General features: G+C 53.6%; 9 protein-coding genes and 1 non-coding gene across 10 annotated transcripts; 3 read left to right on the plus strand and 7 right to left on the minus strand.

The window, feature by feature from the left end:
• Positions 1 to 186: 186 nt before the first annotated feature.
• On the minus strand, positions 187 to 2,009 carry VC83_02392 (uncharacterized protein). Its single transcript, XM_024466058.1, has 3 exons — positions 1,374 to 2,009; positions 645 to 1,324; positions 187 to 587 (listed from the first exon to the last, which is right to left on the minus strand). Exons 1-3 carry the CDS (start codon positions 1,822 to 1,824, stop codon positions 489 to 491), a joined length of 1,230 nt encoding a protein of 409 aa, XP_024326394.1. The 5' UTR covers positions 1,825 to 2,009; the 3' UTR covers positions 187 to 488.
• Positions 2,010 to 2,174: 165 nt separating this feature from the next.
• On the minus strand, positions 2,175 to 5,619 carry SEC21 (coatomer subunit gamma). The gene is made up of 3 exons (XM_024466059.1): positions 5,328 to 5,619; positions 2,814 to 5,258; positions 2,175 to 2,746 (listed from the first exon to the last, which is right to left on the minus strand). The coding sequence occupies exons 1-3, from the start codon at positions 5,401 to 5,403 to the stop codon at positions 2,514 to 2,516; spliced, it is 2,754 nt and encodes a 917-aa protein (XP_024326393.1). The 5' UTR covers positions 5,404 to 5,619; the 3' UTR covers positions 2,175 to 2,513.
• Positions 5,620 to 5,626: 7 nt separating this feature from the next.
• On the plus strand, positions 5,627 to 5,708 carry VC83_02394 (the record flags this gene model as incomplete). The annotated part of the gene is made up of 1 exon: positions 5,627 to 5,708. It is a non-coding gene; the product is annotated as a tRNA-Glu (tRNA).
• Positions 5,709 to 6,485: 777 nt separating this feature from the next.
• On the minus strand, positions 6,486 to 9,268 carry HRR25_1 (serine/threonine protein kinase). The gene is made up of 4 exons (XM_024466060.1): positions 9,025 to 9,268; positions 8,239 to 8,800; positions 7,629 to 8,187; positions 6,486 to 7,506 (listed from the first exon to the last, which is right to left on the minus strand). The coding sequence occupies exons 1-4, from the start codon at positions 9,073 to 9,075 to the stop codon at positions 7,494 to 7,496; spliced, it is 1,185 nt and encodes a 394-aa protein (XP_024326392.1). The 5' UTR covers positions 9,076 to 9,268; the 3' UTR covers positions 6,486 to 7,493.
• Positions 9,269 to 10,186: 918 nt separating this feature from the next.
• KEL2 (Negative regulator of mitotic exit) lies at positions 10,187 to 16,183 on the minus strand. The gene is made up of 5 exons (XM_024466061.1): positions 15,855 to 16,183; positions 15,386 to 15,782; positions 15,058 to 15,334; positions 10,576 to 15,008; positions 10,187 to 10,520 (listed from the first exon to the last, which is right to left on the minus strand). The coding sequence occupies exons 1-4, from the start codon at positions 16,131 to 16,133 to the stop codon at positions 11,426 to 11,428; spliced, it is 4,536 nt and encodes a 1,511-aa protein (XP_024326391.1). The 5' UTR covers positions 16,134 to 16,183; the 3' UTR covers positions 10,187 to 10,520; positions 10,576 to 11,425.
• On the minus strand, positions 16,142 to 19,743 carry VC83_02397 (uncharacterized protein). Its single transcript, XM_024466062.1, has 3 exons — positions 18,890 to 19,743; positions 16,605 to 18,830; positions 16,142 to 16,470 (listed from the first exon to the last, which is right to left on the minus strand). Exons 1-2 carry the CDS (start codon positions 19,402 to 19,404, stop codon positions 17,876 to 17,878), a joined length of 1,470 nt encoding a protein of 489 aa, XP_024326390.1. The 5' UTR covers positions 19,405 to 19,743; the 3' UTR covers positions 16,142 to 16,470; positions 16,605 to 17,875.
• Positions 19,744 to 21,386, minus strand: VC83_02398 (uncharacterized protein). Its single transcript, XM_024466063.1, has 2 exons — positions 20,644 to 21,386; positions 19,744 to 20,597 (listed from the first exon to the last, which is right to left on the minus strand). The coding sequence occupies exons 1-2, from the start codon at positions 20,706 to 20,708 to the stop codon at positions 19,892 to 19,894; spliced, it is 771 nt and encodes a 256-aa protein (XP_024326389.1). The 5' UTR covers positions 20,709 to 21,386; the 3' UTR covers positions 19,744 to 19,891.
• On the plus strand, positions 21,387 to 22,068 carry RPS27 (40S ribosomal protein S27). Its single transcript, XM_024466064.1, has 2 exons — positions 21,387 to 21,554; positions 21,626 to 22,068. Exons 1-2 carry the CDS (start codon positions 21,489 to 21,491, stop codon positions 21,806 to 21,808), a joined length of 249 nt encoding a protein of 82 aa, XP_024326388.1. The 5' UTR covers positions 21,387 to 21,488; the 3' UTR covers positions 21,809 to 22,068.
• Positions 22,069 to 22,229: 161 nt separating this feature from the next.
• Positions 22,230 to 23,337, plus strand: VC83_02400 (uncharacterized protein; the record flags this gene model as incomplete). Its single annotated transcript, XM_024466065.1, has 1 exon — positions 22,230 to 23,337. The coding sequence occupies exon 1, from the start codon at positions 22,552 to 22,554 to the stop codon at positions 23,335 to 23,337; it is 786 nt and encodes a 261-aa protein (XP_024326323.1). The 5' UTR covers positions 22,230 to 22,551.
• Positions 23,338 to 25,327: 1,990 nt separating this feature from the next.
• Positions 25,328 to 27,166, minus strand: VC83_02401 (uncharacterized protein). Its single transcript, XM_024466066.1, has one exon. It carries the CDS (start codon positions 26,854 to 26,856, stop codon positions 25,582 to 25,584), a length of 1,275 nt encoding a protein of 424 aa, XP_024326322.1. The 5' UTR covers positions 26,857 to 27,166; the 3' UTR covers positions 25,328 to 25,581.
• Positions 27,167 to 27,248: the final 82 nt, after the last annotated feature.

A 27,248-nucleotide genomic window follows, 5' to 3' on the forward strand; every position in this document is an offset into this window, starting at 1 on the left:
GGCTAAATCACCGGCGGCTTGGCACCTTCCTTTTCAGGCATTGGTCAAGCCGACGGTCAGGTTGCTAAAACCCTCTATTTTGTAACCGTGCGGATCGCTTCCTCCAACTTTGAGCGAAGGGAAAATTTGGTCACGACGATTATTTCGTGGGGAAGCTGCACCAAGATACCAGATGCATAAATGAATGTTCGTCATGTTTGAGGCGCAGCAACACAACTAGAGCATCATTCAACACTTTCAAAAGTCTGGGTATTAATATTCCCTCCTACTAGTCCACGGTCCGCCGTTCCTCGTCGCATAGTCGTAAAAGTGCATAAACCCATAGTTCCGCGCCGGCAAGCAGAAATCCCAGCTCATGCCTCAGTGGCCGAACACTCATCCAATCTGTAGTCTTACATGCTTCATCAACACAACACAACCGCATTGCCAATCATAACCAGCCCTCCATACAATTTGTGCATACTGGCCCATCCACGCTCCATCCCTCTCTACGACTGCTTCTTCAGCTCGTCACCCTCATTATAGGGGTGCTTGATGGTAAGGCACCAGATATCAAGGTAATCGCAAATAGTGACAATCACATCAACCTGTGCATTGATTAGTACGCCATCCCCCGCCAAGAAAACCGATCAGAGTGAACCTACCACAAAGCTTCCATAAACCCCAATCCCGCATCCAAGCATACAGAACAGATACGCAACCTGGTACACCCCACCGCCCAGCGCACTCGGCCACCCAACACCAATATGCTCCTGGAGCACCGGGCCTAGCGAGTCAAAGACCCCATACGCCAGCGGCACGGTCAGCACGTTGTAGTACGGGAAGTCCAACTGCACCAGGTGCGCCGTGATCATCTGGCCGACAGAGTACGCGTTGACCAGCCCGGCGAAGAAGACGAACGGCACGAGGTGCTCGTTCAGGATCACCGGCTGCAGATACAAGTATGCCGGGATAAGCGTCCAAGTCACGAAGAAGGGGATCAGACCCAGCAGCGCGACGCGCGATCGCTGTCCGCGCTCGCGACGGATGCGGACGACGTTCTGGGCGCTCGAGATGGTGTTGAAGGTCAGCACCAGCCCGCCTTGAACCATGTACCACTCGTCCCAGTGCATGTTGTAGATGATGTCTGGGATCAAGGCGTACTTGGGGACGTGTAGCGCGGCGAAGGTGGATTGTTGCCAGAAGCTGCCGCCGCCGACGTAGCCGGTGAAGGCGTAGACGAGGCAGAGCATGACGAGGCCTTCGACGGGGCCGGAGACGAGGCCGAGTGTGAGGGTCTTGGTGTGGTACTCGTCCCAGGTTTGGACGTAGAAGGTTAGGAGAGCTGGATGGAGGTTAGAAATTGTAGGCAAGGGGTTGGAGGGAGAACGTACATCCAAAGAGAACCATAACAGTCTTCCATCCCATCCCGAGATTCTGGCTTGCGGCGAAAACGAGCACTTCGAGACTCGTATTCACCGCATCGACACCATGATCAAACAGCTCCCCCAACGGCCCGCTCTGCTTCGTGCGCCGCGCCTGCGTCCCATCAACCGCATCAAACGTCTGGTACAAGAACAGCCCGACAGCCCACGAATAGTACACCCAGCTCGGGCAGTCCTGGTCCAGACTCGGGGTGTACCACAGCAAGGTCAAAACATTAATGACCACGAACGAGAAGCCCGTCAGCGTGATCAGGTTCGGCGCCATCCATAGCGGGAAGCACTTGATGACGAAGTTGGTGTAGAAGGGCTTGAGCACGTAGCGCGAGAGGAGCGAGTGGTCCACGCCGTTGTACTTGTATTTCTTGAGGCCCGGAAGCTTTTCCTGGCGCACGTACACCATCTTGCAGGTATTGGACGGGTTTTGCACCGTGGTACGATAGGGAGGGGATGTGTAGATTAAGAGGAGGTTGGTTAGGGGGGCAGAAAGCGCGTTGACGACCCTCGGTTTTTGTTTTTTGTTTTAATTTCTTGGAGACAGGTAGTTACGTCACTGCACAGGGTTCCTGGCGGCCCGCTCCAAGACGCGATATCATGTTCTTGGAAACTTGACCTTTTGCCAACAAGTAAATAGAAACAATACTCTTAAGTTAAGCTCCTCACTTTCTATATTAGAATTCACATATATGACCATTATACATATAAAGCCATAAGCACTCAGCACACCTGTAGTTTCACAACCTCAAACACCCTACCCATTACTACATGCGGAAATTCTTCAACATGCACGTTTAATTTCTTTGGTCAACATCTAACAAAGCCAATATAACCTTTGTGACCCCCTAAACCAGCCGCATGCGCCACCCGTCACCCATCAATCCAGCCCGCATCCCCTCCGCCCTCAGACCCCCATCTATTTTCACATCGCACGCCTCATCTAAGACATAAAAACATCACATTCGCTATCTACTCCATCCATCCATCCGATTCAATCCCACATCACCCCTCCAGGCGGCCAACCCCCATTACGAGAGCAAAATATAGACCCCTAATTCACCCCCCGCCTTCTTCTTCTTCTTTCCCAACCCAGCCTTAAGCCACACTCCCAATAACCAACGCCGCGACGCCCTCCTCCTCAGCGCGCACTGTCAGCTTCGACGTCACGCCCGACTTAGTCGAGTACGCCATCCGGATATTCGCCACGACGCGCCCGCCCGTGACGGTCTTTCCGAACAGCTTGAGGGTGTGCGTGGTGGTGTTGACGGGGACGTCTGTGCCGTCGAGGGGTTGGAGGGAGAGGGTGCGTGTGAGTTGCTCGGTTGCGTCTGTGGTTGTTAGTATCAATGTCTGTAGTAGATATAAGGGTATAGTAGATGTAGGGTGGCAACATACCAGCAATGCTCTTAACGCCACTAAGCTGCAGCGTCTCCTCCTCCTCCTCACCCGCCGCGCCAACCTGCTCCCAGATATGACTAAAGTTCCCTGCAAAGGCCGGGGTAACGTAATCCGTCCCCGTAAGCTCCAGATCCTCGACCTGGTACTCGTCATCGTAACCCGTCTCCTCCGGCTCGCCGTTGGTGGGATCAATCTCCTTAGACGTGAACTTGAGGATATTGGTGAACGAGCTAGCGACGAACGCACTATCCCTCGCTACCTTCTTGAAGGACACGTAGACCGTGCCGGGCTCGTCGGTGGCCAGCTTCGGCGCGGGGATGATGAAGTCCTCTTCCAGCTCATCCTCATCCGAGGGCGTAGCCAGAACAGATACCTCTTCCAAAACCGTGTCGGGGAGCGTGTTCTTGATCTCGTATTGTAAGACGATGTGGTCCTTAAAGATGTGCTTGATAACGCCAACAACGTATTCCGTCTCCGACTCCGTCAGTTCAACAACAGGCGACGACTTGAGCAGCGCGCCGTAACCCTTCATCTCCGGAATAGCAAGCAGCTGCTCCGAGTACTTCTGCGCCGCCTCCGTAGCCGACGCCAGAGCTTCCGCACTAGACGGCGCAGTCTTCGTCGGCCCCGCCTTGGGCGCCTTGAGCGTCGGCGTCGCGGTGGTGAGTTTCTTAGTGCGGTCCTCCGCATCCGCCTGCTCCTTGGTGACGACGGGGATGGTGGAGACGTCGAATGGGTTGTCGAATACCGACTTGTCCTCCGCTGTGACGTACATCACCAGCTGGTGCTCAAAGTACGGTAACGAGAACATGTTCTCGTTCTTGATGAAGCGGTCTGCCATCTCGTCCGGCTCGGTCATCAGACGGAGGTTGAGAGCAGCGCGGTCGCGGACCTCGTCGTCGACGTCGTCGAGGCAGCGGGTAAGTAGCACTGTGACACTGCGCTTGACCTCTGGGTCCTTCTGTCCCACACCGAACTTGGCCAGGGCCGTAACGGCAGCAGCTCGAACCACGGCGTTCTCCAGGACGACGCGGTTGTAGATGTAGCGGATGTACTTTGTCGGCTGGGAAGTCTTGGGGCCCTCCAGTCCGAGCAAGTGCAGGATACGGACAGCCAGCTTCGTGAACTCGCAGTCCTCGATGAACTCGCAGAGGTGTGCAAGAGCATCTTCCTTCGACTCAGGAACGAACTTGATGAGGTCGAACATACTCTCCACCACCGCACGCTTGAACTCGTAGCCGCCCTCATCGCGGAGGATGCCGCTGAGGAAAGCGAGCATGCCAGCCTGCTTATTCGGGAACTTCAGGCAGAGCGTGCGGATCGCCTCGACGATAGTGATCTTGAACTCATCCGTAATCTCCGACATGAATCCCGAGATCTGCTTCATCAGACGGTCAACACTAGCCTCGTTCCCAGTCTTGAGCAGCGTTGTAATGGCAAACGTAGCGATCGACCTGTTGCTGTTGGAGATGAGGAGCTCGATATCGGGGTTGCACGGGTGAACAGCCTGCGGCTTGAACGTAGCAAAGTTGTGTAGAATACGAATAGTCGCAAACTTAGTAACCGCTCTCGGCGAATTAAGGAACAGCTGTAACACATGAATAGCCTGGACGCACTCCGCATCCGTGACATCACGCATATCGCAGATAGCCTTCGCAGCCTCGAAATTGACCATCTCGCTCTTATGCCTCAGCCACCCATCAAGCAACACCATCATCGGCTTCCTCAGCGCCGGGTCTTCCTCCGCCAACTGCGCAGCAAGACGCACCAGCATCACGGTAGCAGCCTGATTTTTGACCGCGCCCGCAACGCCAAACTGCTGCACCATCTTAACCAGCGCCATGCGGTCGTGCACGCGCATCTGGTACAGCAGCCCAATAGCATGGTACTGCGTCATTGTAGAGTTATTGACCGGCATCGCGGAAGCGGAGGATGAGAAGCCCAGCGAGAAGCCGCCGGAGGACTTTGTGGTCGCGGCAGCTTCCTGGGTCTCGGACTGCCAGCGGCGGACGACATCTCGGGCAATGGGGAGGAGGTGGTATGAGGAGACGAGGGCGGCGGCGGAGACGGAGGGGTTCTTGTCGACGATTGCGGTCTTCATGACTCGCTCGATGCTCTGGACGGTCGTGGAGTCGATGATGCGGCAGAGGGCTCTGATGGCATTGGGGCGATAGATTGCGTCTGTGCCGCCGCCGGTGTCCTTCATGACGGTGCTGGTGGCCATGATGATGTCCTCTGCGGAGTTAGCGAGCTCCTTGATGACGAGGAGCACCATCTGGCGGAGACTGGCATCTTTGTTCTGGAAGAGCTTCGAGATGCCGAAGAAGAGGGTCGTGGCTTCGTTGGTGGGGAACTTCTCGCCCGTGTAGAGGAGGAGGGCGATCTTGGTGAGCAGGATTCGACATCTTCGCGGTTGGATGGGCGATGAATTGAATAATCGGGCTGCGTGCGGCCAGTTTGTTAGCTAAAGGGGAGCTCTCTGGGGGTTCGAGGGGCTCAGCTGCTCCTCACCTTCCTGGAAGACAGAGGTGCGGTCCACCTTCATGAGGGCCTGATCCCCGTCTTCATCTTTCTTGCTGTAACTCATGATGGTGAGGTATGCTCCCCAGCGTCACGAATTGCAAGTTTAGAGGTGTGAGGGGCCGTCAACTTGCGGAATGGTCTTGCGGTATGGGCCGCCCTGGAATGTCGCGACGTCGCCAGTATCCAGTGGGCCATCATAATTAGGCGAGTGAACTCTTGGCATCTGAAGGCCTATTTTTGAATGATGAATGCGTACTGCTATTAGGCTCGTCTCTTTAAGATTATCCCTCCGGTATAGTGTAGGGGTTAACATAACCCGCTTTCAAATTCGGAGCCGGGTAGCCCCGGGTTCGATTCCCGGTACCGGAATTTTTTTTTAGCCATTTTAGATGGATTATATTTTGTTCATTCATCTCAAACTCATCATGGTCTGGTTTTCCCTCATGTCTGGCTACTACGCTAGTTTATATCTTGTTTTGGTATATAAATGCTTATTTGTGGAGGTACTTAAATTCGCTTTTTTTGATACGACAATTCTAACAGTCTATAAAAACCGTTGATCTACGGAGTAGAAAATACCCCTTTTACAAATTATATATTATACTCGGAATTATTTAAAACCAAATAATTTACCCAATAATCCTGCGAATAACCGCCCCTCCTCCTTCCTCATATCACCCCACCTCACCCCAAAGTGACGACAACCTCGAAGTAGACACCAGAGGCAGGGGGAACATGTCACAAATGGTATGTGTCACACATCACATCACGCCACATACATATCACATGCATCAAACCACACACAAGGCAGGAATAAAAACAACAAAAGTTAAAAGCAAAATTTCAATCCAGCCAGCCTAGACCGGCGAGCAGTAGACAACACACAGAGCGCACCCTCCCAAAAAGAAGGCACCATGCGCGTGCGACCAGCTCTCCAGACCCAGGCCAATAACCCCTCACTTCATCCTCCGGAAAGCATAATAGAAGTAGTAGCGTGTGTAAAAAAATCCCTGACAGAGTATTGATAGTTGCAAAAAGTCGCGAGGGAAAGAAAGCCAGTCGAGACAAGAAGCGCCATATCCACCGACTCTACACGCCCCCGCCTCTATTCCACTCCCCCCCTGGCGCCCCCGCGCCCCCCCCTGCACCGCCTCTCCTCCCTGATCGAAACAAAAATGAATGGCTAGCTAAGAAACGTTGTGCATGACCAAATGAAAAGCAAAAAAAAAAAAGAGACAAGCCGGCTGCCATTCCAGTAAATATCCGCGCATCCCCTGTTGATATTGACGAGCTCCATATATCCATATGTTCAAGTGAGTGGTGGGGCTTGTTGGAATGAGACAAGACGAGGGTGGCGTGAATGAGAGTGTTGCTCCTTGTTGAATGCACCCCTATCCTGGACAAAGTTCTGCTTTCGCATCCGTCGTATTAAAGTAAGGGTCGCGGGGGCGCCACGCTGGAAAAAGACAATCGCGCAAAAACGAAAAAACATGAAAGAATAAAACGAAAACTGTTTCTGGTGGGAAAGCTGGTCGGTACTGGCTGCGCATCCGTGGCCGGGGATTGACAACAGTATGGTCGTGTGCGTGTGCCTGGTCTAGATCCGAGCCTCCCCTCTTGTTTACGCATCGTTATATCGATGGCCATTCAGTAATTATGAAGTCGATGTTGCCCCAAAGCAGGAGTCAACAGTAACAATGATGTGTCATTGCGGGCTGATCTTCAAAAGTTGCAGACGCCATCGAAGTGCCGTTCGAAAGCATGAAACTCATGGGGCCCAGTTCGTCGTTGTGATTGCCCTGCCAAGTGCAGGTAACGAGCGAGCCAATAGCCATGAAGTCCAAAACTGACGAGACATGTAATAATCGATAAGTCGAGCCTGAGCCGATTGCGAAACAAGACAATTCATAAGATATGAGTAGCGTGTGCGTGTAATCGAGCTGTCACACAGGCCACATCGTGCCAAGCGGATGCTGGTCACGAGAGTAACTCTGGGCCAAGACAAAATATCTCGAATTTGAGTCGTAGAGTGGGTCGTCCAACGAAAACTTTCAGTACCATTGCTGTGTAGACGGTTCATCTCTCTTTACTCGGTAAGTGCCAGCAGTGCCTAGACCAGTGCTAGTCACAACACCCTTAGAGGCGGAGCGAAGCCTATTTGCGGAGACTGTAGCGTCAGCCATCCAGTCAGCATAGTATTCCTCTCGCGGCTAGCGACAATAAAGCACCAAACGCGAAGGAAAGGAAAAAGATTCCTTACAAGGAACCGGATTCGGCAAAGTCACTCACATCCTATCACTCCCACCAACGGCTCGGTTCGTCTCGGGGGTATCGGCTCCGCTGGCGCCACGCTCCATGACCTTACGGCGGGTGGTAGAGATAGCCCCGGGCTTGGAAGCACTAGATGCCTGCTGAGGCGTCGGCTGGCCCGCAGTAGCGGCATTAGTGCGAGTACGGTGCTGCTTCTCATCTTCCTCCGCACCTGGGGTGTTACCAGCCGCCTGGGCAATGGCCTGAGCGTTCTTCTGGTACTTGTACACCGTCCAGTCGAAGACGTAATCGTACTGGAAACCCTCACGGACGAAGAGGTCACGGAAGATCTTTCGGAGGTAGGAGTAATCGGGCTTGTCGTCGAAACGAAGGGACCTGGTGTAGTTGAGGTAGATGGCAAACTCGTTGGGGAATCCACGGCAGAGAACCTCAGTCGGGGTGGTCATCTTCTTCTCCATAATACGGTCGTACTTCTGCTTCTTGGTGGCAGCCTTGAGTCCCTGCCATGGGAGGGATCCACGGCAGAAGTAAAGCATAACATATCCGAGGGACTCCATGTCGTCACGGCGAGACTGCTCTCGGAGGGGGTTAGAAGTGTACAATAATAGGGGCTTGACTATATACATACCGACACCAAGATGGGTGTTGATCGAAGCATAACGGGCAGTACCCGTCAAGTTCTTGTTCTCTCTGTATGGGATGTGGAAATGGGTCTTGGGGTCACGGTACTTCTTGGCCAGACCGAAGTCAATAACGTTGACCTGGTTACCACGCTTTCCGATGCCCATGAGGAAGTTGTCCGGCTTGATATCACGGTGGATGAATGATTTGGCGTGGATGTACTCGATACGCGAGATGAGCTGATCGGCCAGGAGCAGGACAGTCTTCAGCGAGAACTTGCGGTTGCAGAAGTTGAACAGGTCCTCCAAACTGGGTCCGAGGAGGTCCAGAACCATGGCATTGTAGTCACACTCGGTTCCGAACCAGCGCACGAACGGGATACCGACACCGCCGGCCAGGGACTTGTAGACGCGAGCCTCATATTCGAGTTGGGGGTGCTTGGCCTTGACGCTCTCGAGCTTGATGGCGATCTCCTCGCCGGAGATGATGTTGGTGCCGAGATAGATGTCACCGAAGCTACCGCTTCCGATCTTACGGCCGATGCGGTACTTATTACCTACGCGGAGATCCTATGGCACACACACCATACGTTAGCATCAGTCCACCGGATGAGGAGATATAACACGTGTTGCAGCGAGCACAAGAGAAGCACGACTGGTCAGAGTCACGGTGAGGGTTGCCGTGTGCCTTCCTGAGAGGCAGAGAGCAAAGACCAGCGGCTGTGCAGCTCCGAGCCAGGCCCCACGTATCGGGGAGGATATGCTCGTTGGAGGTGAGGAAAGGGAGTATACACCAGAGGGTTGGATTTCGACTTGGAAGCGGGTGGATTCACCATAGTAGCCATTTTGAATAACTATGGACTCTGTGTACCGGATCTCTAGATCCAATACGAGTCTCGATATGCTGTTGAGGTAGGTGATGTCGTGGTTGACTGAACGCGCATGAGCTGGCGGCGGGGGTTCTGGGTTGATGGAGGATGGTTGATGGAGGATGATGGTTGATGTTGATGGTTGATGGTTGATGGTTGATGGTTGATGTTGATGGTTGATGGTTGATGGTTGATGGAAGATGAAGGATGGAAGATGGAAGATGGAAGATGGAAGATGGAAGGAAGTATCGTATCAGAGGGAGAAGTTTTGAGTTAGGCGAAGGGCGTTGTTGTTGTGGGAGTAAGAGGACCAGAGCCTCGTTTGGGGAGAGAGGAAGCGGTGAGGTTGAGGATGTAATCTTCTGGGGATGTATGTCAAGTAGAGTAGTGGGATCGAAGTAGAGGAGGAGAGTTGGAACTAGAGTAAGTTAGTGTGGTGGCGGTGGTGGGTCAGGTGGGAAGAGGCTGTTTAGAGGCTCAGGCGGCAGGAGAATAGTGGGGAGTGGAGTAGAAGCGAGGAGAGGAGAGGAGAAGAGAAGAGAAGGAGAAGAGAGGAGAGGAGAGGAGAGAAGAGGAGAGGAGAGGCCACAGTACACAGTGGAGAGAGCACTGTCTATAGAACAATAGGCGGCTGATGTGAGATGTGAGATGTGAGATGTGAGATGCGAGATGTGGGATGTGAGATGCGAGATGTGAGGGTATAGATGTAGAGGATATAGATATAGTAGAGGGTATAGAGAGGCTATTTCGGGATTATACTACAGTAGCCTTTGCGATTACATATTCACCAGAGATTGGAGGAGTTGAAGCCTTGAAGCCTTGAAGCCTTGACGCCTTGACGCCTTAAAGCTGGTGGTTGGCAGGGCGTGGGTCTGAGCCCAGCTGGGTCCTTCCCAACCTCCGCAAGCACCGCAGCCCAACAGAGAGAGACACCACCAACCACTGAACCCAATCCCCTCCCCCACTACCACTCCCCACTACCAACCACCACCAACCACTACCACCACTGAACCCAATCCCCTCCCCCATTACCACTGAACCCAATCCCCTCCCACCACCACCAACCACCACCAACAACCACCAACAACCACCAACCACCACCAACCACCACTACCCCGTACCACATACCACATACCACAACACCCACATCCAGACCGCAGCCGCGCGCGCTGAGCCCAAGCCACACGACACGGCTCTTAGTTTTGTCTGCGGCGTGCGGTTTGGCAGGTGCCTGGGAGCGACGCATCACGACCGGACCGGGGTATGTGAATGTACCATCTATATAGTAGTGTACTGGGGTAGGACAGCTCGGGCGCTTAAGTCGATCACGGAAAGGAAGACAAGGCCCGTCTCGGCGGGGTTGGGCGCTCATGATGCGAGCTTGCGGGGAGGGAAGGAAGGGGCCACCTTGGCTTGCTGGGCTATGGGTTCAAATGCCGTTATTTACTGTTCTACACGTCTTCATAAACCACATACCTTCCAGGTCTTGAGAACCAGGCCAGCGGAGCTCCGCGAGGGGGGAACGTGCGAGCACAGAATCCTCGCAATCCATCCACGGCAACCGAGACACATCTCCGAAGACCAGATCTGCTATTAAACCACCCATTCTACCCATCCCCCCCCCAAATAAGAATCTCTACCTCGCCGCAGTGCTAGTAGTAGGTCATACGCATCTGTCCAAGTTTATTCATTGCGTCTGTCTGCGCGTTGCATCCCTTGTGTGTGCTGTTGTGGTTGTATGGTACATTTCATCCTCTCCCCCCCTTCCCTCCTCCTTCTCCTTTCACCACACTCCTTTCTTCAAAGTCCCAGTCCGAGTTTCAATCAGCCATAGCTATAGCAAAGGACATCCGACATCCGCCTCCCCGATCTCCACGAAACAGAAAATATAGAAACCCAATCAAATAATCTCAAAACAAGCTCCGTTACGCGGGGTGTTCGCGGCGTCAAGAACCCCTTGACGGGGGTGCGACGGGGGTGCGACGGGGGTAATGCGCAGTGTTGGTGTTAGATCAAGCATATCAAACAGAAAAAACGAGATACGACAAACAACTGCAAAAAGACAAATGGCAAACAAAAACAGGGAAATCGATCAAGCATCATGACGCCGGATATAGTCGGGAAAACTCTCTCAAAAAAATCCAACAGTCGTCTCCCCCATTCTATCCACCCCCCATCATTCCCCTCAAACACAGGGACCGCGGGGAGCAGGCTTCAAATTCTTCAATATACAAACAAGGCAGTTGCGCGCAGCAGCTAGGTTTTCATGGCAAGAGGTGTGTGCGCGTGGTAAACGTAAAACATCATATCGGTCATCCCCCCCACCTCAAAAGACATTCCCCTTCGGCCCCGCCGTCGGGGACAACTCATCCGCGCTCCCCTTCCTAACCCTCGTCTCCGCCTCCGCAGAATCAAGACGCTTACGCCAATCAGCCAGGCTGTTGCTCAGACCATGCTGTTCCTGGCTCTGGCTGTCGTCGACATCGGGCTTGTCGACATCGAAGTTCGTGGACTGGCGGTAGTTTTTATTCGTCGTCTGCCAGTGCGTGCGCAGAGTCTCGAGCTCGGATGCTAAGCTGTCGAGGGCCATGGAGTTGCGGTCGTTAGCGCGCTCGGTGGTATCGCTGTACAGCGACTCGCCGGAGACGATGTCGATGTCGCTGAGGTTGCGGGTGTGCCCGCCGGTTTTGGCGTTGCCGGCGACCGCGTCGTTGACAAGGTGGGATTGCCGACGGTAGTTATCGACGGAGGACTCGACCTGGTCGAGGAGTAAGGAGACCTTCTGTTCGGCGTCCAGGGCGCGCTTCTCGAGGTTCGCGTTCTCCTGCTGCAGCTGGTCAAGGTCGAGACGCGATTCGTCGTGGGCCTCGGTGACGCGCTCGCGGTCGGCTTTGGTGGACTCGAGTTCTTTGCGGACGTCGGAGAGCTGGTTCTCCATTTCGGAGCGCGAGGTCTGGATCTCAGCTTGCAGGTTCGAGATTTGGTGGCGGAGTGCCTCCTTTTCTTGCTCCCACTCAGTTGGCTCAGCGGGGCTGGCGGCCTTGGATCTCACTCCGTCAACTTCGGCCTTTAGGCGGCCATTCTCTCCCTTCAGCTTCGAGAGCTCGTCCTTCATACGCTTGAGCATCTTCTCCGTGCCCTTCACGTAGTGGACGGCAGACTGGTAGTCGTTCTCTAGCTGAGCGAGCTTCTCACGGTATGTGCTCTCAACCTCCTGTGACTGACAAGCATGGAGCTGCTTCGTCTCCTCATGAGATTGCTGCGACGTCAACAATTGCTGCTCAAGTTCACGCAGGCGGTTTTGCTCCGGTGAGTCTGAACGCATCTGCGGGCTGTTCAAGCTACGTGCTCGCGCCGCAGTTATCGGGCTGATGCCACGCTCCTGGAGCAGGTCCTTCAGGGTATTGTGTTGGACATGCACGGCGTTGGTCTCGAGCTGCTGGTTCGCAATCTGGTGCCTCATCTCCGAGTTGGCAGCCTGCAGAGTCTGCACTTCCTTCATGGTAGACTGGAGCTGCTTGCGGATACTCATGCCCTCACGGCTGACTTGCTCTTGGTAGGCCTCAAGACCAGCAATGCGCTCCTCTGCACTTCGGAGTTTGTCCGACGCATTGTCCGCAGCGCCTTGGTACTTACGCACCAAGACATTGGCCGCTTCAGCCTGAGCCTGGAGGGTGGCGATCTTCTCGCCTCCGGAAGTGGGGCTCATCGGCATATCCCTCGTCGATGCCTTGTCCAGTCCAGACATAACGGCTTGTCGAAGGCTTTGTGCTTCTGTTGCATGCTTATCGGCAATTTCCTCGGCATCGCGCAGACGCTGGCTCGCAGTTTCGAGCTCGGAAGTGCGCTCCTCGTGCTCGGAGCGAAGATTGCGCAGCTTGTCCTCAAGAGCCTCGCGCTGGCTGCGCTCTTCCTCTACCTTGCGCTCGAGGTGCTCCTTCATACCGTGCGCTGCGGCGATAGCTGCTCTCAGAGACCCGAAAGTCTCGCTGTGGTCCTTCGATGTCCCGAGTAGCTCGTTATGCTGTCCCTCCAAGGTCTCTCTATCAACCTGGAGGAGGTTCGCCTTGGCGACGGCCTCAGCACACAGGATAGACTGTTCTCTGGCCTCCATATGGACGTGGTGCAGTTCAGCCTTCAAGCTCTCAACCTCCGAGGAATTCTTCTGCTTGTAGCTCTCCAGCTCTGCGATGCGAGCCTGGGCAATATTCGCAGTCTCCTCTGCAAGTTTGCGGCCATTAGCCTCTGCTTCCACTTCCGCACTCAGACTGTCGATATTCTTCTGTAAGTTCGATTGCGCGCTTAACGCTTGAGCAAGCTTTCGTGCGACATCGGTTGAGCGATCACCGGATATCGAGTTTGTGTCTCTCGAATCATTATCCAGTTGTGGTGTGCTGGTTTGGCTACCTCCATGGGCGGCAAGCTTTGCCTTTGCATACACCGCCTCACTAACAGCAGCATCGCGTTGCTTCTCCACTTCTGCAATCTTCTTAGCAGCAATAATTGCTTGCTGGTCGATAGATCCTTGCACGGACGATAGTTCCGAACGCATGGCGATCAGAGCTTCGATCAATGGCCTTTCGGCATCAGAAAACGACGTCGAGATCCGGTTGTCAAGAATAGAGCTTGGGGTACCACCTGGTGTGTATCCTGACTTTCTAGCGAGCTCAAGCTCCGAAGCCATCCAGGCATTGCGGTTCCTGAGGTTATCAAGCTCGTTGAGTAATGACACCGTTTGGGAGTTCCTTGCTGATTTGTTCTTTGCCGAGTTGCTTCCTTGCCTCGAAGGAGGTGGCGGAGAACCTGAACGGTTGGTGACACTCTTCAGAGTCCCCTCATTGATACTCCCCAACGAGCCCTGCGGGCGACGAGACTTTGATCCCGATCGAGGTAGCTCCACAGACGCCTGCTGCATATTTGTAGGTGGGGCATCGGTGACGTCCTGCCTAACAACCTCCTGCTTGGCAACAACAATCGGTGCGGTTATTGGTAGTCCGCGCTGTCCGTTGCTGGTAGGACTACCACGAGGAGATAGAGACAATCCCCTGCTCCCCGGTGCGTTTCTCTCTTGCGATTGGCTGCGCATCGAAGTATCGATACTAGGGCCAAAGCCTCTGCTTGGCGGCGGCGGCTTTCCACGGAACGGGTTACCTTGCTGCGGTGCGCCGTTGGGCCTACTAGGAGCCATTCCTTGAGGGGGTGGTCCAGCCGGTGCCTGCATCAGCGATGCACGAGGTAGCTTTGAGCCTATACCTAGGCCTTGCAGAGGCGCCGAACCAGGGCCCGGGCTGTCTCTACCCATATCCATTCCGTCGACTCCTAGAGGCCCATTCGGCCGGCCACCATACATGTTCTGTTGTCCCATAACGCTTGTACGTGCCGGTGCGCCATTAAGTCTCTTCATATCAGGTGGTCCATCCCCGGGGCCGCGCGAACCCATGAGTCTTCTATCTGCGTCGCTCTGCCTGCGGCCAGCCACCTGCTCCCCAGCTGGGGTCTGTTGGATCATTTGGTCGTTAGGGTAGCGGATCTTGGATGTATCGAGCAGGAAAACCACAGACAGGTCAGTCGCATCTCGCGAAGCCGTGCTAGGCTCTCCTCCGAGGACAACAATCTGCTTTCCATACGCTGTCATGCTGTGGCCGGACCGAGCGGACGGCGATGGGCCCATATTCTGGAATGTATACCAACGACGACTTGAGATCCTGAAGGCCGCCAGATCTCCGAGATCTGCACCCTCTTCGGTGCGCCCACCAAAAATGTACATGACATCGTCTACTATCGTCGCAGCATGGCCTTCTCTAGGTGCTGGGATGTATCCTATACAGTCTAACTGGGTCCAGGCGTTTGGTACTGGATCGTAGCACCAGACATCATTGAACCACTGGAACCCGTTGGTGCCACCGAATCTGACATCTATTAGTCTCGTAATTTATATGTAGAGGTCTGATAACTTACAGATAAAGACATTCGTTCCATGTGACAATGGAGTGATTGGTACGTGGAGGCGGGATGCTCCCATCAGTCGCCATCTCATCATTTTGGATCAGCATCTCCCAGCGGTTGGTTGGTACTTGAAGTAGGTTAAGATCGAATGCAACCAGGTCATTCATAAAGTAACCCTCCACTTGACCACCAAATACGTAGATTTTTGACCCGACGATGTTCAGGGAATGTCCGTATCTTCCCGCAGGCCTTGGGCCGGCAGGTACAGCCCTTGACCATTGGCGTGTAGCTGTATATATCATAAGTAAAAAGGTTGAGACTGAGGAGTGGTTGAACCTACATGTGTTCAAGAGGTATAAGGTCTCATCCAGCACATCGCTGTCGTCCATCTTGGTATCACCACCGTAGACAATGAATGCATTTCCCACGAGCAAACTCGCATGGCCAACTCTTGGTCCCGGACCTTCTGCGGTTGTAGCCAGCGGGTAGCAAGCCATATTTCCTCCTCCACCTTCTACCAACCATAGATCACCCTTAACAGTCGAGCTGTTAATCAAGCCACCCATTATATATATGTCACCGTCCTTCGAGGACACCGAGTTAACGGCCGCGCCATATCGGGGAAACGGACTCGGATGCGACGATGTGAAGGTTAATTTTCGATATGTCCAAGGGTATAGCGCTGTATTCGGAGCTGAATTTACAGGCTGGACAGCCGGCGCGGTTGCATTTCGTAGCTAAGTTCCGCGTCAGCGATTATCAGGGAACGTTGCATCCACAATGCGACATTGTAGCCAGGAACAACTCACTGGCAAATCCGACTTCTCCAAGCCGCCCGTTCCTCGCCTCACGGGTCCCTTGGGGTCCGGACTAGGCGCATTGCCGTGGAAAGACTTGATCGAATTATTGATGCTACCAGTCGGCGTCGGGGTTTGGCTCAGCGTCGACCCATCCTTCTCATCCTTCGATCCTCGCCCATTGGCGCCATGCAGCGACGCCTGTGATCCCGCGGCCGAGCCTTTCTCGTCAGCCTTTGTCGCCGCAGCGGCCTTCTCCTGGTTCTTCTTGCTCTTGAAGAGGAAAGCCATTATTCGTAGTCGTCGTCGTCGTCGTCGTCGTCGTCGTCGTCGTCGTCGTCGCTCGGCGAGCGGTGGTCGCTTATCGTATTACTTGTTGCCGCGCCCGGGCGGACGGATGCGTGATCTATGCCAATGCGCCGAAAAGGGATATGCAGTATTCGAGGTCGGGATGCAGTGTCGATGACGGTGTCGGTGGTTTGCTTGCGATGGGGTGGTGGTGGTGGACAGGAATCGCGAAAAAATGTCGAGGGTTGGGTGTGGAAGATGGCTGGGAATTGGCACGGGGTTCGAATTAGAGTGCGGGCGGGCACGCGTGGAGGCGTAGTTAACGATGTCGATAGGTGATCTGCAAGTGGATTAGTTGACTTTTGGGTGAGTGATGTCTCCAATGTCCCCCACAGACTGGCAGTTTGGATGTCTCTAACAAAACGGGGCCGTCGTCGGGAGGCTGGGAGGCTGGGAGGCTGGGAGGCTAATTACCTTTGCAACAAGTCGATCAGGAGAAAGCACTCTACAACGCCAACAACGAACGGGATTCAAGGGTGAATTGAGTCGACAATGAACAAATAAGTCAACAGTACTCTCATGATTGTAGAATAACTTTCGATCGATAGGGACTCTACGCATATACTGGACAATTTTGTAACCCCTGAGCTGGCTGGTGTCGTTAACATTTTGGGCGTTTCCGCCAGCTTTCTGAAAGAGGAAAAGGGAAGGGAAGGGGGTAACACGACCGTTTGCGTCTAGTGTAGCCATCGTCGCCTACGATCCTCGCATACAATCCCCGCACCGTCGCATACAATCCTCGCATACAATCCTCGCATACAACCCTTACAATCCTCGCATCCTCGCATACAATCCTTACATTATACAATCCTCACATACAATTCTCAACTATCCCTCTACAGTACATGGCCGACCTAGAGTCATTACTGCTCATATGCATGGGAAATCTAGAGGATTGCAGTGCGTGAACCGCTCGCTGTATGGTAATCTCAACCGGCGTAGATCACCATTCACCCACAGACTTCCATGAGGCTTTGTATACCTATACGGGAGTACGTATTTGCCCCTTCCTTCCCAATTTCGTGTGCTATGTATATCCCTTCGCCATTTCGCCCTTCCCTCTCCACACCTCATGCACGACGAGCTTTCCCCATCACAACCAGCGCCGCCCGACCAATGACATGTCGTGTCGCATCGTCGCAACTCCCGAAACGTGCCTGCGTCGGCTTGGTGGAAGCCAACGCCAACCCATAGGCCAGACCGGAGGCAACGCCATGCTCCAAAAAGAGACGTTGCTCCGCATCTCTGTCTTGGGTGACGCCAGGCGTGCAGTTCTGACAGCTCCGAACAGCCGGGTGTGGTATCCGAGGGTATAAGTCGTGGTTCCTACCAATAAATAACTTGTGCAACTCATCTTGGCTGCTTATACAAGCCTAATCGTGAATACTGTAGGAGTGAGAGAAACTCCTCGCATCCCGCATTCGCGCCCTCATTGGCTGGTATTAAACGATCATACCCTCAGCATGGCCCTGATTCTTGGATCACCCCATGGCTCAGATGTCGGAATGATAACTCGTTTCGACAGATGTGCATATATATGATGAAATCGCTGTGATGACGATAATTGCTGGTGTCAGTAACAATGACTGAAACAGAAACAGAAACAGAACCGCTCAATCACTTGGGGCTGTAGTAAATATCCAGATACTCGGAAACAGGCTTAAAGATATCCTGAACTACTGGTATCAATCCTTGACCACATTCGGCCCCTCATCAGGCGTTTTGCCCGGAACACATTGCCAGCTGCACCCCCTCCTCATAAACGGCAGTTGGCTCTCTATAACATCCCTCGGTCGCACCGTCTCCTCGGACGTAACCTTCCCCGCCGGCGACTGTTCAATCTCCCACCATTCAATCCATTCCGTCCTCGGGATCACAAACCTCCTGTCACATATAGTACATTTCCTCCCCGGCACCTCCGTCTCGCGCAGGTTCCTCGCATTGTCCAGCAGATGTTGGAGCTTCTCCGGGTAGTCTCCGCTCAGATACTCATCCAGATTCGGCATGTTCGGCGTGTCAGCCCAGGTCTTGACGCATAGTTCCAGCAGTGATGGCGTGTTAGAGGTGGGCCGGGCCGTTGATGCCTCGGGTCCTTTCACTGGAGAGCCGTGAAGGTCGAAGAATTTGACCTGGGAGCGACACTTGAATCTTCGTCTCCATTCGGAGTGTCTGGCGTGGTCATGTTCGGGGTTGTCGCAAGTTTTGGAGCCCCATGTCCTCTCATCACTGGCACCTTCTACGGGCAGCCCAGTCTCTGTGATGTCGTCGGATGCGGATGGTTCATAGAACGGGTTTGGGTGAAGATGAAGTATCTTTATCTTGCTCGGGCAGGACAGCAACTCTAGCAGCTCAAACGGAAGCGAGCGAAGGGCATTGTTGGAAGCGTTCAGCTCCGTGAGGCGCCGTAGTCTGTTGATTGACGTTGGCAGCTCCGTCAGCTCGTTGCTGCGCACACTCAACACGCTCAAGTTCTCCAGGTTGAATATCTCCCCAGGCAAACGCTTCAGTTCATTTCTAGCCAAAAATATTCTCAGTTTTGGGAGGAGGGTTTGGTATGATCCTTGAGTCAAAACTGGAATGGACGAGAAGGAGGCGAGAGGTCTAATGGCTGAGTTTGAGAGACTTGTCAGGCCCTTTCCACTAGAATATCTTCGTTGGTCTGCAGTCTATAGAGCATCTTGAATGAGGGGATAACATACGAGAGATCCACATCCTCGTTGCCTTCCTCTAGGCACTGTTGGATGTGCTGGCGAGCCTGATCTTCCTGGGATGGGTATTGCGCAGAAGGTATGATGACACGGCTACGAAGCGGAGACGGTCGCATCGCCATCGGCAACCCATTTGCCAAAAACGAAGTAACCGGCGCCCCCTTCAAAAAATCATAATCCGCGTCATCATCCGTACTATCGCTCCCCAGCCAAACTCCACTATCAAACTGTCTCTCCAACGTCCTCTTCACCTTCCGTTCCCCTTGATTAGATAAAGAATTATCAGGCTCCTGCTTATACCACGGCCCCTTATATCTCATCTTCTGTCGCCGCTTTGGATCCGAGTAATTCTCAGCGCTGGGGTCATCGTCGCTCGAAAATAGCGGGGGATCGCTCGATGCCGGCGCTGAGCTCAGGCGCGCGCGCTTTCCGGGGCGACCTGTGTTGCTGTAGAAGCTTGGGGCTAGGCCCTTGGGCAATGAAGGCAGTAAAGGCTCGTCGGCCATTGCATAGGCCCAGTTTCAGAGCATTCTAGGTGCGCAGGGTATTGTGGCGTGAGTATGGTGAGAAGTGAGAAGTGAGAAGTGAGAAGTGTTATCCCTCAATCACGTCGCGTGAGACACGCGTCTGTGCTTCGGACCCTTCTTTTGCCCCGCCTCTCAGCCTTGTCTCTCAGCCTTGGCCCTCCTTCAGACAGCTCCATATGTTAGGCAAGAGCGGGAGATAAACTATTTATCTCCTCTTCGCTCAGGTAAACCTCTCACTGGCAATGAAATAATCGCATCTGTTCCTTCGAAGGTACTTTTAACAAGGTCTATATGGCTATCAAGCTTCGAGCACGGGTCGGAGCTGTCGATCTGAAAGATATATCTATAATCTACCAGTCCTCGATTCCCAAGTAAACTGCAGAGTGTATACTCCGCATTGTAGCGCGGCTCTTATAGACTTGGTAAAACCGACCAGGTTTCCCATCTCCCGCTGGTATCATGAGTATCATTCCCAGTCCTCATCGTCCTCCTGGTTCACTGGACGAGTGCTGCCACGTAGTCCCGAGCGTTTCGGAGCTTCATCTTGATCCTCCGCCTCTCTCCTCCGTTTCGATATCCTTATATCGTTACTCTTGACAGCACCGACTTCGAGGAGCAGGCTATCGATGTCGCTCATGTTTGTCCTTACTCCACTCAGCAAGACCAATGTCACAATCTGCTTAACCATATCTCCATCTTTGTAAATCAGGATCGTCGGGCAATTCCTGTCCGGATATCCTTCAATACACTGGTCCCCTCTCATCTCGCAGAATTTGATCTCCCCAAACTCCCTGGCAGCGTCACTCCATAGTTCCGTCAAAACCCTACTCTCAACGTTTGTCCCCAGGCCAGATGTGAGGTTCACAAGCACCACCTCGCTCTTCGATGCCTCCGTCACTTCTCTGGAATAGTCGGGCTTGGATAGCGGGTAGACAGTGCCGTGTTTAGACTTCTGTGCTAGTGCGTTCATTTCCATCACCCGTTGCATCCGGTATTTCTCCAAGAATGCATCATCCTCATCATCCTCAAGCTCGTCCAGCTCATCCAGATCCTTGCCCTCAAGGCGATTCTCATGTGCAAGTCGTCGGCCTTCGAGGATAGCCTCTTCGATCATAGGCGTTGGGGACGGGGGTTTTTCTGGTATGACGCCATGTTTCCGCAGGATATCGTTCCTGCATAGGTGTTAGGAGAGCTTTGGAAGGGCGAAAGAGAGCTTACCATTCTGTGTCTGCGTTGGGGTCGTCTATGGGCACATTGATTCTCTCGTCCATGGGGGCCGCCATTCTGGGGGTTTGTATGTGGTGGTTTCTGTTGCCTGTTGCACACAGTTGTGACGGAGATTCGGTGGTGGGCGGGCCGTTAGGAGCCTGGCGGGGTAGCAACTCGAATGAACTTCCCAAATATAGATATTGATATATAATTTACGAGTTATTTCTGCATGGCTACAAAGTGATATTGCTATAGTTTCGATTTTATTTTGATCAGAGTTTCTTGACTATCTATTCATGTTTTGGTCCAGATCACTGTCCCGTTCGTCTAGCCCTGATAAAAGATGGAATATCACGGCTTTTACCTGCGCGTTTGTACCCCTTACAAGAGCTCCCAAGTTCACTCTATACTGTCACAAAATCGCCACGCGTCGTTTCACAAGCGTTGTTAATACTGTAGAACGCCAGGAGGCAAAGGACACCGAGGCTGTAGAGTCACAGAAGTTGGTGGCGCCGGAAAGAAGGTTTTCGAGTCAGAGGGGCCGCATAGTCACAGAAGAATCCAAAAACGATCGTTCCAAGACGGTAACTTCATCGGCATATCGTCTTTTCCCTTTTTATTTCGTTTTGCCATCGTCGAAACTGGTATTTCTGTGCGCTTATCTCATCTGTCGCCACCAAACTTTCTCCGCAATCGCCAACCGGCCAGTCTCCAGCGGCCTTCGCTTAACCCACTAGCTCCAAAATATCCCACAAGCATTTTCCAAACTTTCCACTATACCACATCACCCGGCAACATCAACGAGCCATCAATCACCGCCAACACGCCAAAATCACCAACACTGATCAGGCAAAATGGTCCTCGCTGTTGATCTCCTCAACCCTTCGGCGTCTGCCGAAGCACGTAAGCACAAGCTGAAGGTATGAACGACTCTAGAACACCAGGGGCAAAACTGGCAACTGGAACAACCCAAACTAACATTGCGATGCAGAACCTCGTCCCAGCGCCGAGATCCTTCTTCATGGACGTCAAGTGCCCCGGCTGCTTCACGATCACCACCGTCTTCTCCCACGCACAAACCGTTGTCATCTGCGCCGGCTGCTCGACCGTTCTCTGCCAGCCCACTGGAGGAAAGGCCAGGCTCACCGAGGGCTGCTCTTTCCGCCGCAAGTAGACTTGGCGCCTCGCTACTTCTTCGACTCGCACCAGCACACTACCGGTGAAAAACTCCCCAAAGATGGGCAACAGCAACAGTGGGCGATGTAAGGGTGGAACTTGGGATTGGGAAGGAAAGCACGACGCTATCTGCTGTATTCTTGGGGCCTAGGCTGGTAGCTTACGGTTCTGAGTAGCTGGTAGCTTACGGTTATGAATGAATAACTGTGCTGGTAGCTTACGGTTCTGAGTAACTGTGCTGGAGTAATGAATACTGCTTTGCCTCAGTCGTGCATTGAATGCCAGTAACCCTAGCAACTGTTTGTGAATACCGGCTTGCTTTCGGAGTCGTGCATTGAATGCCAGTGAGCCTGGTGAATCCTGTTTTTCCTCAGTCATGCATTCAATACCAGTAAATCTATCAAATCTTTGTGATTACAGTCCATATATTGCATTGAATGTTTGCTTGTACTATAGTAAATGATGCAGCTAACACTGTAGCCTGCCGCAGGCAAATTCGTCCATGCTCCTCACGTGCTCCCAATCCACGCCTTTATCAACCGCATCGTAGCCAAATTTAATCATAACCCCCGAAGCAGCCACCTTTCACCCCATCCGGTTTCACCTGAACTCCAGCGCCAACCCCGCACCCTCATCCTCAACCTCTCCACTCCAAAACACTCGAGCTCATGAAGTAACCTTCATCCCAATCTGAAAATACACTCATCCTCACACCACCAGTCGTTTCCCTCACAAGCTACAATGCCAGCCCCAACCCATCAAGCCAAGCGGCCCTACGCCGGCACCCACAGCCAACACCACCAATCTTCGATAACATCCTACTTCCCCTCCCCCTCCGGCGCCGCCCCCTCCCCGACCACCGTCCGTAACGCCTCTTCGCCCCCAGTCCTCCCTGCGACCGTCCAATCCAGCCTCCTCAACGTCGGCATGCGTATTCGCAAATCCGTACCCGAGGGCTACAAGACCGGCTCCTACAGCTCCTTTGCGCTGTTCTCCGACCAGGCGCCCCCATCGAAGCCTCAGCAGCAACCACAACAGCAGCGCCGCGTGAAGCAAGTACCAGGCGGCGCGGCGAGGGAACTGGCACCGTTCTGCGGGATAATGAAGGTTGGCGGGTTGGCAGTTCAGGCCCCACAGGGCGGGGATGACGAATACCTGGATGACGACGATGGGGTGTTGGACGAAGATGACGTCCCGGGTATGAGCTCGCAGGGCTCGACTCTGAGTGCTTACTCCACCGCCGCGACACACAAACGCCGTCTCTCGGCTTCTTCGGTGGGCTCAGATGACGATGAGGGAGCGGCACAGTATAGCTGGGCCGATGTGGAGATCAGTCCTAAGACGCAGGCTCCGCAGCAGGGTCAGGCTTGGGGTGGGGCGGGGAACCGCGCGATGGCGCTGCCGAGGAGGATGAAGAGGGCTGGTGCTGGGGGAGCGATGGGTGGGCAGGAGAATGGGGTTGACTTTGAGGAGGCTGGGTTCTTGGATTATGCGGCGTTGGAGGAGGTGAATATGGGGGGGTTGTGATGTGTACAGTATTGTGTGAGTGGGATGGGATGGGTGAGATTGGGTTGGGGGGGCTTATTGCTTGGTGGGGGATAGTGTATGTTATTGGGTGGTGGTTTCGGTGTTATGAGCATATGGCGTTTACAGAGCGGGGTTTTAGCAAAGCTGCTTAGATTAATTTATGGAAACACTTCCTCAAAGAATGCATTGTATTGTGTCTTGTTCATCGCTTTGCATGGAGGCTCTTCAACTTTTGTGTTTCGAGATTGAAAAGAAGTTGCCGGAGATATTAAGGGTTCGCAAGGACCTGGACGAAGCATTAGGTCAGTTTCCATGTATGTGTTGGGCTAAGAGGGTACAAAAGGTAAAACACAAGAACTCGGGGAGACCAGGGCTCGTACTCTATTCGGAATCCCTCTCCACGTGCTAGATCCCGCGACGGCGACTGAACCAACAGAGGCAAGCCCACAACAAGAACAGTCGCGCCAGGCGGACGATATCACATCTGACGACGGCACAGCGGCAGCAGGAAGTATCAACGACAGAAAGAGGCAACGACAGAAAGACCTAACGGTGGCAGGAAGGACCAAACGACAACAGGAGTAGAATCTGCAGTAGGAAAGGCCAGAGGAAACAGTTGCGGTTGGTCCAGTGATCCGTGATGGGCAACGGCGTTCCTATCATCGCGTGCTCCTTGCATCGTTGCAGTGAAGTGCGTTGAATCCTCATCGTTTCGACGTCTCGGAACCTTGTATGCACAGAACGACGGTTGCTGCAATATGAGAAAAAAATCTACTAAATAAACCACACCATATTTGCGACACGAAATCGAGCCTGGGACGCCGCGAAGGGTCGTCTCCGGTGGGATCCCCGCCATACTCGTATCGTCTTGGAGGACGATGCTGGAGGCGTTAATCATGAGGAGTACAGCCACCGGAACAGGCGCCGAGACGAGCAGTTGGGGGCGAGGTTTGCTAGGGCAGCGTAGGGAACAAACAGTCGAAGCCATGCTCAGCAAATACTCAAGGTCAAGTGGACCGAGTTCGAAGCAGCCGCCTGTTGTATCTCGTGATGAAAGGGAATCCCGTAGCTGCGATGGAGCGGAGGATGGGTGACACCGCGTCACGGATAGCGATAAAAAGCAGAGAGTTGTCCAGCGTATTTGGAACAATCCTCATTCAGACCCCGAAAAGCGAGTGAAGCGGGTGGCATTGGCAGAGCTGGAAGTAGAATCGGAACGGGCGTTGATGGACAGTCACTAGAAACGTACTGCTGCTTTCTGTTTTCTGCTCTCTTGCTACCGCCCTTATGCTCACCTCCTTCTCTTTCTCACCGTGCAAGTCCTGCCATATGTTATACGGCTGAGCATCCCCAATGGCTCGGATCGGTCGTGCTGCCATCAACGCTTCAATCCCAGTGCCCTCCTTCGCTCTGGGTTTGCACTGGACAATGACCACAGGAGGTGCCTCTTGCTGTTGTCGCCCAGCTCCACGAGCCACCTGTGCATCTTAAGCAGTCACGCTGCTCTTGTATCCACTATTCGTCAATGTAATCATCCTGATACATAGGGGAATACCCATCTTCATATTTGACGGCACAGCAGACGCACGCGTGAAATGGGCAATTGTAGTATTTTAGGTAGTGCTCACTACATTTCCACATACAATACAAATTTCTACCCATACTCATCCCAAATCTCCCCGTACATATGGTGATAGTTCGCCTCCACCCCCTTCCCCCCAACATATCTCATTTTCTATATAACCCACCCACCAGCACCGAGCGTCGAGCTGCCAACATGAAACATCACATAGTCGAGATCGACACAGAGATGCTCAACCTGACACTAAAATTGGCTAGGCAGACGTCGTCGATGCTGAGTCCAGGTCAGGTTATGTCGAGGTTGTGGATGTGGACGCCGATGGCCCCTTTCTCACTGCCATCGCTTTCTCACTGCTGACCCCTTTCCCGCTGTCATCTTGCTATTCTCACCGTCGCGCTCCGCATCAGGGTTTAGATATCCTCCATCTTCATCTTTGACAGAGGTCACTCAGTCATATATCGCGGCCTTCCAACACGCCAGTTGCTCAAAAATGGAGTGCAAGGAGATATATTATATTAGCCCGGATTGCTGTATCAATCCCCAGTTATGCACAAGTCCCCATCAGACCCCATCCAACCATCTATAAAAACACCCATCCCAGTGCCCCAACGCCATCCCACTCATCGTACACACTCACCCCTCTCCCTCACGATCCAATCTACCTACACCTCCACAACCACCTCCTTCTCCCCCTTCTTGACCCCCTCAACCCCCTTCTTCCTCTGCTTCAACACATTCTCAATAAACGCCTCCCCCGCCTTATAACTACTCCTCACCAACGGCCCCGCCGCACAATACAAAAACCCCATCTCCAACGCCCTCTTCCTCCACGCCTCAAACACCTGCGGCGAGATATACTCCTCAACCTGCATATGGCGCTTCGTAGGACGCATGTACTGTCCGAATGTAACCACATCGACATTCACCTCCCTCAACCTTCTCAGGGCGTCCATAAGCTGCGGCTCCGTCTCCCCAAGTCCAAGCATAATGCTAGTCTTAGTGATCAAACTCGGCACTGCCTCCTTCGCGCGTCCCAGGACCTTCAAGCTCTGCGCGAACGTCGCGCGACGGTCACGGACCTGGGGGGTGAGTTCGTCTACCGTCTCGACGTTGTGGGCGTATACGTCTAGTCCCGAGAGGGCGACTTTATCGACCATCTCCAGCTTCCCTGCGAAATCCCCCGTCAGCGCTTCGACGAGGATTTCTCTCCCGCCCCCCTCGCGACTCTTGGACTTAATCTTCGCAATCGTCTCGGCGAAATGCGCTGCCCCGCCATCGAGAAGGTCGTCGCGGTCAACGCTCGTCAGAACCACGTATCCAAGCCCCCACCTCCTCAGCGCCTCGGCCGTGTTCTCGGGCTCATGCGGATCCAACGGCGCCAGGTCCCACGCCCCCTTCGCCTTCCTCGCCGTCTTCACAGAACAGAACCTACACCCCCTTGTGCACGTATCCCCCATCAACATAATGGTCGCCGTCGCAGAGGCCTTATCCGACCCCCCCCAACACTCCCCGATATTCGGACACCTTGCCTCTTCACACACTGTATGCAGTCCCAAGCCCCTCAGATCGGCCTTGATGGCTTTGAACCCCGCAGAGGTGTTGGGGGAGGGGATGGACGTCTTGAGCCAGCTGGGGAGGCGGGTGATTTCTTTCTTGCCCACCTTTGCGGTTCGGGGGCGCAGGGCGAGCATTTCGGCGGGGGTGAGGGGTTGGTCGATGTCCAGGTATTCGTCGAGGGTGGGGACGGGGGTGTCTTTGAAGTAGGTAGGGCGACCTTTGGGCTTGGCTGCGCTGGTGGTGGTGTCTGTGGCGGGCGTCTCGCCGGCGGGCGTCGCGAGGCCCCGGACTGAGGAGTTTATATAAACTGCCTTCGCGGCGTTGCGCAGCGGCGGTGCGTTAAGGCATCTGAAGCGGCTGCAGGACGCCGTGGCGTACATTGTGAGAGGGGTGTTCGTGCAGTGTTCGTGCAATTGGGAGGTCTACCGGTGAGGTGGTGTTTGTTGATGGGCATATGATTTGTGACCCCAGAGATATGGGGTGTGAATCAGCACCAGGCTGAGAAATTCGACGACGGGTACTGGCGGGAGCGGATGTCCGTGCCAGTTTGTGTTGAGGCACGTGACTTGGGTCAGGACGACGTTGATGTGTGGGTGTGAATAGTAGGAATAATTTATTCATATGTGGTATCTAATAATGCAGTTTCTACATGAGGCACTTTATTCTGTATTCTTGGTGGGAAGTATCGAGGCACTTCAAGTAATATCCGTAGTATATTCATTGAAACATCCAAATTTATTCCATCTATATTTCCAAACAAAGTTCAGCGACC

Source organism: Pseudogymnoascus destructans, assembly GCF_001641265.1.
Source record: "Pseudogymnoascus destructans isolate 20631-21 unplaced genomic scaffold scaffold_5, whole genome shotgun sequence".
NCBI lineage: Eukaryota > Fungi > Ascomycota > Leotiomycetes > Thelebolales > Thelebolaceae > Pseudogymnoascus > Pseudogymnoascus destructans.

Excerpts from the sequence above, each read along its gene's own strand:
- VC83_02392 (XM_024466058.1), bottom strand. The coding sequence starts at position 1,824 with ATGGTGTACGTGCGCCAGGAAAAGCTTCCGGGCCTCAAGAAATACAAG. Across the intron at positions 1,325-1,373 it reads TGTTATGGTTCTCTTTGGAT|CTCTCCTAACCTTCTACGTC; the intron begins GTACGTTCTCCC and ends ACCTCCATCCAG. Across the intron at positions 588-644 it reads GGGTTTATGGAAGCTTTGTG|GTTGATGTGATTGTCACTAT; the intron begins GTAGGTTCACTC and ends ATCAATGCACAG.
- SEC21 (XM_024466059.1), bottom strand. The coding sequence starts at position 5,403 with ATGAGTTACAGCAAGAAAGATGAAGACGGGGATCAGGCCCTCATGAAG. Across the intron at positions 5,259-5,327 it reads CACCTCTGTCTTCCAGGAAG|CCCGATTATTCAATTCATCG; the intron begins GTGAGGAGCAGC and ends GGCCGCACGCAG. Across the intron at positions 2,747-2,813 it reads TGGCGTTAAGAGCATTGCTG|ACGCAACCGAGCAACTCACA; the intron begins GTATGTTGCCAC and ends TAACAACCACAG.
- HRR25_1 (XM_024466060.1), bottom strand. The coding sequence starts at position 9,075 with ATGGCTACTATGGTGAATCCACCCGCTTCCAAGTCGAAATCCAACCCT. Across the intron at positions 8,801-9,024 it reads AGTCGAAATCCAACCCTCTG|GATCTCCGCGTAGGTAATAA; the intron begins GTGTATACTCCC and ends TGTGTGCCATAG. Across the intron at positions 8,188-8,238 it reads CAACACCCATCTTGGTGTCG|AGCAGTCTCGCCGTGACGAC; the intron begins GTATGTATATAG and ends ACCCCCTCCGAG.
- KEL2 (XM_024466061.1), bottom strand. The coding sequence starts at position 16,133 with ATGGCTTTCCTCTTCAAGAGCAAGAAGAACCAGGAGAAGGCCGCTGCG. Across the intron at positions 15,783-15,854 it reads TGGAGAAGTCGGATTTGCCA|CTACGAAATGCAACCGCGCC; the intron begins GTGAGTTGTTCC and ends CGCGGAACTTAG. Across the intron at positions 15,335-15,385 it reads CTTATACCTCTTGAACACAT|CTACACGCCAATGGTCAAGG; the intron begins GTAGGTTCAACC and ends TGATATATACAG.
- VC83_02397 (XM_024466062.1), bottom strand. The coding sequence starts at position 19,404 with ATGGCCGACGAGCCTTTACTGCCTTCATTGCCCAAGGGCCTAGCCCCA. Across the intron at positions 18,831-18,889 it reads AACGAGGATGTGGATCTCTC|TGGAAAGGGCCTGACAAGTC; the intron begins GTATGTTATCCC and ends AAGATATTCTAG.
- VC83_02398 (XM_024466063.1), bottom strand. The coding sequence starts at position 20,708 with ATGGCGGCCCCCATGGACGAGAGAATCAATGTGCCCATAGACGACCCC. Across the intron at positions 20,598-20,643 it reads CCCAACGCAGACACAGAATG|GAACGATATCCTGCGGAAAC; the intron begins GTAAGCTCTCTT and ends ACACCTATGCAG.
- RPS27 (XM_024466064.1), top strand. The coding sequence starts at position 21,489 with ATGGTCCTCGCTGTTGATCTCCTCAACCCTTCGGCGTCTGCCGAAGCA. Across the intron at positions 21,555-21,625 it reads CACGTAAGCACAAGCTGAAG|AACCTCGTCCCAGCGCCGAG; the intron begins GTATGAACGACT and ends ATTGCGATGCAG.
- VC83_02401 (XM_024466066.1), bottom strand. The coding sequence starts at position 26,856 with ATGTACGCCACGGCGTCCTGCAGCCGCTTCAGATGCCTTAACGCACCG.